Source organism: Cryptococcus neoformans, chromosome 13 (assembly GCF_000149245.1).
Source record: "Cryptococcus neoformans var. grubii H99 chromosome 13, complete sequence".
In the NCBI taxonomy this organism is placed as follows: domain Eukaryota; kingdom Fungi; phylum Basidiomycota; class Tremellomycetes; order Tremellales; family Cryptococcaceae; genus Cryptococcus; species Cryptococcus neoformans.
Window position 1 is genome coordinate 691878 of NC_026757.1, and position 8176 is coordinate 700053.

Here is an 8176-nt window from a genome sequence, read left to right on the forward strand (position 1 = left end):
TGGAAATGCAGAGACTTATTTTAACACGACATGGAAGCAAAGCCTTCTTAGCCTAGGCCATTTGCATAGAAAGAGAATCATTAAATACCCACTCAGGCATAAACTGACCCTGAAATTTGACGGACCTGCCGATACTGAGAGATAAGAACGAAGCCATTGTCTATTTCCGCACTCGTCTTTCACTCATACCTCGGCCATTTTAGATACACCGGAACTCTACTATGCCCGTCCACATTCGCCAAAGCTTGGCATCAGGAAATGGTGTGTAAGATCACTCTTGATAGGCTGATACGGCGTGGTCGGAGCAAGGAAAAGGGTGATAGGGCAGAGGTCTGTGATTGGGGGGGGAGGATTACCGAGTTAAGTTGCGCACTCCGGCACCTAGCTGTACCATCACTATGAGTCACTGTCATTGGACAGTTTTCCTTAAATGTTGGATGTTCACATTCGCCGAGCTTAGCCTTGTTATCAAGAGCGGAATCTTCCCGTCGGCAAAGTCTGTCATTGCATTTTGGGCTCAAGACCGACACCAGGCCGAAGTTAGAGAAGTAGCAAAGTTTATTCCAATCACTCATGTATTTTATCAGATGATTCAGATTAGATGGAGAAGGGTGAACGCTGACATCTCCTCCTCTATCTCCCACCACTATACAATTCGTCTTGTCCTATCTTATCGGCTCTCCTCCATCGCATTCAAGCTCAGGGGCCAGTCAAGTCAAGACTCGTCTTCGGCCACACCCGAGTTGACGAATTGTGAGAACTCCTTACCTTTGTCCTGAATCAGGCAAAATCAGCTGATACCGTGGATGGTATCATTAAACCGTGAATTCCTATCTGACCGGATCCCCTTTGTTGTCTATCTCTGCCTCCTGGTCCATTTGCATCTGCTGTATTCGTTGAGATTTCCGACCGCTTTCTAGAAAGAGGAACTGGGAGATTCGTTGCAATAAGCGCTGTATTGTCAGTATGCAAAGCATTACCCATAAGGTTATATATCAAACTCTTCGCATTCTCTTCCCCTCTCACCCTTCTTCTCTTTTAGAAGCCAGGAAACAAACCGGTCGATCATTAAACGATGCCGGCCCGCACTTTCCCCTCTCAGCTCACAGCCATCATCGGCTTCTCCCTCCCCGGCTCTCGACTCAACCACGACGAGTCCGTCTACCTCACATACGATCCCTCCCGCTCAAAGCCCAACGAATTCATCCGGGTTATGATCAACCTTTGTGAAGAGCTTGATAAACCCGTTGAGAAACATCCCCACCCTCATGAACAATTGAAGATGAGGGGATACGCGGTTTTTAAGCATGAAAGCCAGTTTTTGGATGGGATACCTAGTGAAGAAGGCACTGCAAATTATCTGGAGGAGAGTGCCCAGTGAGTCTTCATTCCACCCGCCTTCTATTATTGTCGTGTTGACTGTGGTATTGACCGACGATTGAAGACTGCTGCAAAACACCGTAGGAGCCGATCGAGTAATTGCATGGAACAGTGTCTGTCGGAAAAACACAACGGATACCGACCTCAAAACAGTAACAAAACAACAAGCACCCGAAAAGGGTTTTATCCCAACCACTCGAATCCAGCCCATCGCTGCTACAGCACATGTCGATCAGAACGCGGTAAGTGACACTTCGGGATTTAGCTTTCTAGCTTCAGGCTTACAGCTAAAATCACCGCGCTAGGATTGGGGGTTTAAGCTTTGTGGAAAAGCGGCAGGTCAAGATGCATCGACCTTTAAGCGTGTGCAAATCATTAACTTTGGCGTCCCCTTTCTGGTAAGCCTCCATTACCTTTCCTTTCAGCATCCTCCTCAAATTAATTTCCTCCCCCCCCCCCCCTCTCTTCCCTTTCCCCTTCTCCACAGGACCCGTGACAAACGCTCCCCTCGCAATGCTCGACCCCACAACCCTCTCCCCCGCCGACATCTCCACCCACGCCTCCATGTTCGGCTTTGGTCATGACTTGCACTACTCGCCCTGCCAGCAATGGGCATATATACGACATCAGATGCCGGATGAAGCCATCTTGCTGAAGTGTTACGATTCAGATCAAGGGAAGAGTGGGGAGGTGTTGTACTGTGGGCATTCGGCAGCGCAGGTGGATCACGATGAAGAGGGGGTGCCAGAGGAAATGGTAAGGCCGAGGGAGAGTATTGAAGTGAGGCTTGTGGCTATTTGGGAGTAATCGAATTATTAGCAGAAGGTGTTTGTATTCGTTGTACTGGGTGTTAAAATATTAAGTAAAGGCTATAATGCATGTTTACCGTGTGAAACACCCAAGACCGTGTCTTCCTTGATCTCTTCCCAATCTTTTTCATTAAATCTTCACGTTATTGACATGCTTACTGCATGTTCATCGTCGTTAGCGTGTGTCGACATGATCCTCCTAAAACTTACTTGCAAAATTCAAGTATCACAGAGGGGGAAATCTAATCACACCCTAGCACACTCTGTAGATCCTTCATGAGTGGTAGAGTGCCACCGGTTATGCCAATCTACTGAAGACCATGTTGATAATCAATGTCGACATCATGATCATCCTCTTCTTTTTGCTCCTAGGGTACCTCTTAGTCGAACCCTGGGAACAACATGATGTTTACTACTCATGGAGGCTTGCGAAGTTTCATATAGAGACATGTGGTGCAAACAAAAACTGAATACTGGCGGAAATAGGTTGTACTTCCATGGGAAAGAAGAATTGTGGATGATTGAGGTATGGGAGTGGTGTTATTGCTAGTATCATCACAATGAATGGCGTGGGAATAGTACATAGGCTCCGGAGCGTAACTGCCGTAACTCTTGTTCTCAGCATCCGAACAACTTACGTTGGACTAATATTTGTCTCAATCGCTTATTTTCTCGTCAGTTCATTACTCATACAACATGAGAGTCACCCTCCCGAATCCTCTGGGAGAACCCATCGCCTTCGACTCTGCAGACTTGCCGAACATGGCTGCCATCCCCCCCATCGCTCTTTTTACTCGATCATCGTCACTCATTGGCATCTCGCGCCGGCCGCACTTCAAGATTGCCCTACTCATCATAGGTTTTGTGTTCCTGTTTACATGGCATCCAAGTCCGCCTTTCCCTCCGAGCTATGATGAAGAATGGGCGTGGGAAAAGAGTGCAGTGGATGAGATAGGGAAAACGGGGAGGATGGTGCTGTTCGATATCCCAAAAGGGACTGGATTCAATCATCAGTTACAGCGTGTATTGTAAGTCTATATGACATGGGGAGAAGCACAGCCACAGTTGATAACGACGATAGATTACAACATCATATAGCTGTGCTTAGCAATAGATCATTATCATTTGAACCGTACTATGAGGATCAGACGTTTCTCCCTTTTAACCCTAGACGATGGCCCTGGAGGTCAGCAAAAATACCTCTATCAGCATTCATCTCCACTGTTGTTTCGGGTTTTGAGACGCTCTACAATACCCCGCGTGCTGTTCCGTCAGTTTACGCACACCCTTTGTGACTGACAAAGACGATAGACTCAATTAGCTGACTCGACCCGCTGCAGATCATGGTACTACCGTAGTCAATGTTCACCATCCAAAGAAAAAGTATACACTATCCGTTCGGAATCCAATCCCGATGGCGATATAGATTTACAAGATGATGGACAAGCGAGAATACATCAGCTGCAAGTGATCCTCGCTGGAAGCGACGAGAAGTGTGTAAGAATCATTGGCGAGCCTTTTAACAATGAGTGCGTTCTATCTCTGTTCCCCTTGATTCGGTCCTGGTCGTCCGACCTCAACAAAAGCTAACCCCGCTCCGTGGTTAGTTTCTTTAATTCCAAAGCACCTCTTGATCTATATGATTCCTTCGTCCAGTCTCCCGCCATGAAACATTTTTCATTCTCCTTCCGAGTTCTCTCCATCCTCAATGACCATATGACAACACTTGCACCACAACATAAACCTTATAACCTCGCGACTGCGGCAAATGTGAAGAGCGAGAATGAGATTGAAAGTACGATGTGGAAACATGTTTTGGCGCTGCATATAAGGAGGGGAGAAGATTGGGAGAGAGTTTGTGAAGGGAAAGGGGAGACTATTGCGTATATCCTATCCATTCCTCCAAAACCCTAGATACTGACCTCCCATGCTTAGCCCTTTTGTATCATTTAACAAACTCCCCCATTTACCAGGCAACGAAAACGTCCCCCCTCCATCCGACATGGTGCCTGCTAGCCGAATGGGTCTTTACCGCACCAAATGTCTTCCTGACACTTTGGACATAATCGCACGTGCTCGCCGGATGCGTAAGAACCATCCTCTCTTGAAATCGGTATACATCCTTACCGACGCGAATGATGAGTGGATAGCAAAGTTGAGGATGTGGCTAGAGAGTGAGGCATGGGATCATGTATGGGTAGGGAGGGAGGATGTATGGGGGGGATGGAATGAGAGGGAAGTGGGAGTAGCGGTTGATATGGAGATAGCGAGAAGAGCGGGCGTGTTTGTGGGCAACGGAGTGAGTAAAATTACAGACCTATTTTGGGTGGTAATACTAATGACATTAAGTTTTCAATGACTTCGTCTAATATTGTACTCCTACGATCGAGGGATGGTATACATCCCGATTTTACTCAATTTTGGTAAATTGCTCTATAACAGTAGAGATGTATTTTCCCGGTGCTATTGGAGCCCAACATAATGCATTCTTAAAGGAGTTCATCGTCTGTCCTTCCTTCGCTCCTTGTGCCTCTCCCCCTTTTCTCTGTACCTCTCCCTTTCCCAATCCCTGTGTCTGTCTCCCTTCCTCCCCTCTCGATCATGATGATGATCCCTTTTACGTCCATCGTCGGAGTATCTCGCTTTCGCAAACCCAATCTCTTTCCTCGCGCCTGGTACTTGTGTAGCTTTTACAGCTTCTTCTTTACGTTTCTGCTCAGCTGAGAGTGCGGCCGGGCCATATGTGGGAATGGTAGATTCGAGTTCACGACGAGTGATCCAGCCGGTGGAAGGAAATGCAGTGGCTCGTTCGTCGATGGAGACGAATTCAACCTGTTTTAAGTAGTGTTTATGGTTTGTCAGCATGATACGTTGAACATATTGGACGTCGGATGTTGGATACTGATGGGAAGAGGGAAAAGAGGCCTTACAAGTTTAGTGTATATATGAGGGTTGGCAAATGCAGAAGAAGATAAAAGCCGAGTGTTGATATGTTCTCCTTGGGTATATTTGAGCTTGAGGAAACGTTCCACTTTAGCCTTTCATTTATATCAGCAGTGCACATAGAATAAAACTAATCAGGAAAGGATCAATCACCTTCAGCCTGGGGTCACACTCCGTCGGATCGACTTCAGGGGGGATACCCCAGTCTTCGTCACCTTCGACCTCCGCCGGGGTGATCACCATTCTCAAGATTTCATCATCGCTCATACCTTGTTCACGCGCCCTATCCAGAATGGAATTATTGACACCTTTTGCTGCGCCTCTTTCGGATTCTGGCAATTCGGATTGGGCGGTATGCGTGAGATTTTGGGGTAAAAGATGATTAGATGGATGTACGCGAGCGGATGCTAATGGTAGTGCCGGTGGTGATTGACGTTGACGTTTGATTGGCCTGCGGTCCGCTGAAGGAGCTGAAGGAACCTCATTAAATACGACTCCCGAAGAGGTTCTGTTTCTTGTTGATGGGCCGTGTTTTACTACCGGTGAGGCTGTCATGTAGATTTAGACAAAGTCCAAAAGAAAAAAAGGGGCGAATGGAACGTACCTGTCAATCCTTCTTGTCTAAGCCGCTAAGTTTTATAACCCAAAGAACAGTGAAAGAAGTAACCCCAAGGGAAGAAGAACAGAAAGGGAAAGGGGCGGAGCGTGATCAAGTGTCCAGCTTTATTTGCAGCAGGCGACTTACGGATGGACCAGCTCGTGCCTCTGGTGAGGAGTCATCAGAGTAATGTACAATGCCTTGGGAATGGATTAATATTCGTCGAGTATTGCCTTTTGATCATGGAGCTCACCTTGCATGGTCAGCGGGTGAGCTGGAATTTTTGTTAAGGATCGGTTGATGGTATTGTTGGGAAATAAACGAAGTGGTTTGCGATGATTATTATTATGGTGGTGATCGGAGAACGGAAGCGGTGATGTCCGAAGTCACAAGAACGAAAGAAGTGTTGATTGACGGTGGTGGTCATCGTCATTCATTCAAAAAGACGCATATGATATTAGGTATATGATGGTTGTGGTGAAGAGTTGAAAAAAAAACCGATTGTTAATAGGATACCTCAATTTTGTTGCCAATACGTTCCTGTCTGGAACAGTAATAGATAGATGGAATGAGTGGCTTGCAGCGTAAGACCTCCCAGAGGGCTTCGATCTTAAAAAAGGGTTCAGCAATAACAACCTAATAAGCCGATCTAAATGATGTACATTGGCGTTGAAGCCATTAAAAACTTTGTCCATTCCTGATTGACCTTAAAAACTAGATTAATTCAGACTCCCCAACGATCTTCACCATGTTTTCCGTCCATCGCTTCACATAAGGTAACTCCTCATGCTCCCATCCTTCTCTCCAGCCCTCATTGACCCTCGAAATGGCATACCATCCAAACAAAGTCGAATCTGCATGAGTAGCCGATGCGCCATGGATGAAGAGTTGCTTGCTAGCTTCATCATGGGATTTAAGAAGAGATTCAACAGAAAGGAGACGGTTACGAAAAATGGCCCACTGCTCCGATACAAACGATGGGTTTTGCAAGTTGGCAGTCATCTGGTCGAGAATAGATTCGTCATCGCCGAATTGGGTGCGTAAGCAGTACTTGGCAGAGTCAGAATCAAGCATCCTATAAGCCTATATCTCTGTCAGAGATGATTGACTGAACGAAGCGAAGTGGTGAAGCCTACGGTAGACGCGACGAAAGGCATAATCTCAGCTGCTACAGTTTTGTTGCTCCAGAGCTCAAAGAACTTTGCATGAGTCTTTTCTCCTTCTGATGGAAAGGGCGTCTTGTTGAGACCGTACTTTCCATCGAGCTGTTTAGAATTAGTCGATATCGCCAGACGTCGACCTATGTTTTGAAAGGTTAGATAACTCACCCACTCGGCAATCTCCCAAGTGTTTGTGATGTACACATCCCCCACTTTGATAGTGGGCACTGTTACATTAGAGTTCTTAACCTCCTCCGAAAGTTCGTGGCGAATTTTCCAGAAGCTCTTATTGACACTTTCGTAGGTTACGCCGAGGATGCTGCAGTGAGCTCCCTGATTAGCTTTTACAGGTCATACCATCCCCCAGAAGAGTAATAGCAAACTACATTCACCGGACCATATTGGGTTCATTTTGAGCCGCACGCTGACTAAGACAACCAACGGGGACGCCGAGGAAGCCGGCACGGTGGATCAATCGTTACGTGATAAGACTGGATGTCATCTTACCAAGCAGCCAAATGCGCCTTACGAAGCAGCAGACGAATGTGTCTTACCAAGCAGCCAAATAGTTTCTTCTCTGCCTTTACTTTGATATTTCGATAATTCAGGCGCGGATTTGCACTACGGTACTGGTTTATCAGGTAATCAACCGAAGCTTCTTTCGAATTTAGGGTACGTTGGCTCGCGAGAGCGAGTTTGTTGTATGTTTTGCCTTCTAGCTTCGATGGATGTAAAGCGAGTGGATACTTTGATGCCATGCTTACCGTTCCATCGTTCGTCCTTGTTGGTTGAGCGAGGAAGGAGTATGATGGTATTAACCCCTCATCATTGTGCTTGTAGATGGGAGGGTGCTAACAACAGTCCAGGCAGCAGGTACATAGCAAAGGTTCTAAATGGTCTACTTTCAGGGACACTTGTTTTTAAGTCTAGTGGAAAGGGAAAGTCGCGGTTGCCAAGGAAGTGATGGAAACCTGTGTTCTGTTGAGACATTGGTCAAAGACTTGTAAATATGTTTGTTGGGATCGTGATGGATAATCAATGATATTCTGGCTCTGACCGCAACTATGTAAAACGCCACTGAAAGTGGAACACGCATGACAAGTAGTAAGTATACGTACAAACCGCCGCCTTGGGTGTACACCCGACGGCCAACAATGCCTCTACTATTACCCCTTTTTGCCCAACGTTCTGTCGACCACCCCATGACAAAAATGCCACTCTCTAATCGCCGAAACTCCGTGGCCAAAAGCGATGACCTATGACGTATGACGCTGTTCCTCTTTTTC

General features: G+C 46.6%; 4 protein-coding genes and 2 non-coding genes; 2 read left to right on the top strand and 4 right to left on the bottom strand.

The window, feature by feature from the left end:
- Positions 1 to 1075: 1075 nt before the first annotated feature.
- CNAG_06504 (hypothetical protein) lies at positions 1076 to 2187 on the top strand (the record flags this gene model as incomplete). The annotated part of the gene is made up of 4 exons (XM_012198141.1): positions 1076 to 1377; positions 1445 to 1622; positions 1686 to 1743; positions 1868 to 2187. 4 exons carry the CDS (start codon positions 1076 to 1078, stop codon positions 2185 to 2187), a joined length of 858 nt encoding a protein of 285 aa, XP_012053531.1.
- On the bottom strand, positions 1463 to 1826 carry CNAG_13139. XR_001046367.1 has 2 exons: positions 1666 to 1826; positions 1463 to 1596 (listed from the first exon to the last, which is right to left on the bottom strand). It is a non-coding gene; the product is annotated as a hypothetical RNA (non-coding RNA).
- Positions 1857 to 2739, bottom strand: CNAG_13140. XR_001046368.1 has 3 exons: positions 2606 to 2739; positions 2400 to 2557; positions 1857 to 2347 (listed from the first exon to the last, which is right to left on the bottom strand). It is a non-coding gene; the product is annotated as a hypothetical RNA (non-coding RNA).
- A 77-nt stretch (positions 2740 to 2816) lies between these two features.
- Positions 2817 to 4700, top strand: CNAG_06505 (hypothetical protein). XM_012198142.1 has 6 exons: positions 2817 to 3217; positions 3271 to 3459; positions 3530 to 3718; positions 3797 to 4072; positions 4125 to 4488; positions 4539 to 4700. The coding sequence occupies exons 1-6, from the start codon at positions 2886 to 2888 to the stop codon at positions 4614 to 4616; spliced, it is 1428 nt and encodes a 475-aa protein (XP_012053532.1). The 5' UTR covers positions 2817 to 2885; the 3' UTR covers positions 4617 to 4700.
- Positions 4580 to 6036, bottom strand: CNAG_06506 (hypothetical protein). The gene is made up of 6 exons (XM_012197968.1): positions 5984 to 6036; positions 5878 to 5930; positions 5737 to 5761; positions 5286 to 5680; positions 5120 to 5227; positions 4580 to 5021 (listed from the first exon to the last, which is right to left on the bottom strand). The coding sequence occupies exons 1-6, from the start codon at positions 5988 to 5990 to the stop codon at positions 4689 to 4691; spliced, it is 921 nt and encodes a 306-aa protein (XP_012053358.1). The 5' UTR covers positions 5991 to 6036; the 3' UTR covers positions 4580 to 4688.
- Positions 6037 to 6374: 338 nt separating this feature from the next.
- Positions 6375 to 8016, bottom strand: CNAG_06507 (hypothetical protein). XM_012197969.1 has 4 exons: positions 7283 to 8016; positions 7059 to 7209; positions 6867 to 6995; positions 6375 to 6813 (listed from the first exon to the last, which is right to left on the bottom strand). The coding sequence occupies exons 1-4, from the start codon at positions 7288 to 7290 to the stop codon at positions 6445 to 6447; spliced, it is 657 nt and encodes a 218-aa protein (XP_012053359.1). The 5' UTR covers positions 7291 to 8016; the 3' UTR covers positions 6375 to 6444.
- Between the last annotated feature and the right edge of the window lie 160 nt (positions 8017 to 8176).

Coding starts and splice junctions, on each gene's coding strand:
- CNAG_06506 (XM_012197968.1), bottom strand. Junction 5,762..5,877: donor AGGCACGAGCTGGTCCATCC/GTAAGTCGCCTG, acceptor TATAAAACTTAG/CGGCTTAGACAAGAAGGATT. Junction 5,681..5,736: donor TAGACAAGAAGGATTGACAG/GTACGTTCCATT, acceptor TCTACATGACAG/CCTCACCGGTAGTAAAACAC.
- CNAG_06507 (XM_012197969.1), bottom strand. Junction 6,996..7,058: donor CTTGGGAGATTGCCGAGTGG/GTGAGTTATCTA, acceptor AATTCTAAACAG/CTCGATGGAAAGTACGGTCT. Junction 6,814..6,866: donor TGCCTTTCGTCGCGTCTACC/GTAGGCTTCACC, acceptor ACAGAGATATAG/GCTTATAGGATGCTTGATTC.
- CNAG_06505 (XM_012198142.1), top strand. CDS start 2,886: ATGAGAGTCACCCTCCCGAATCCTCTGGGAGAACCCATCGCCTTCGAC. Junction 3,719..3,796: donor GGCGAGCCTTTTAACAATGA/GTGCGTTCTATC, acceptor CTCCGTGGTTAG/TTTCTTTAATTCCAAAGCAC. Junction 4,073..4,124: donor GGGAAAGGGGAGACTATTGC/GTATATCCTATC, acceptor TCCCATGCTTAG/CCCTTTTGTATCATTTAACA.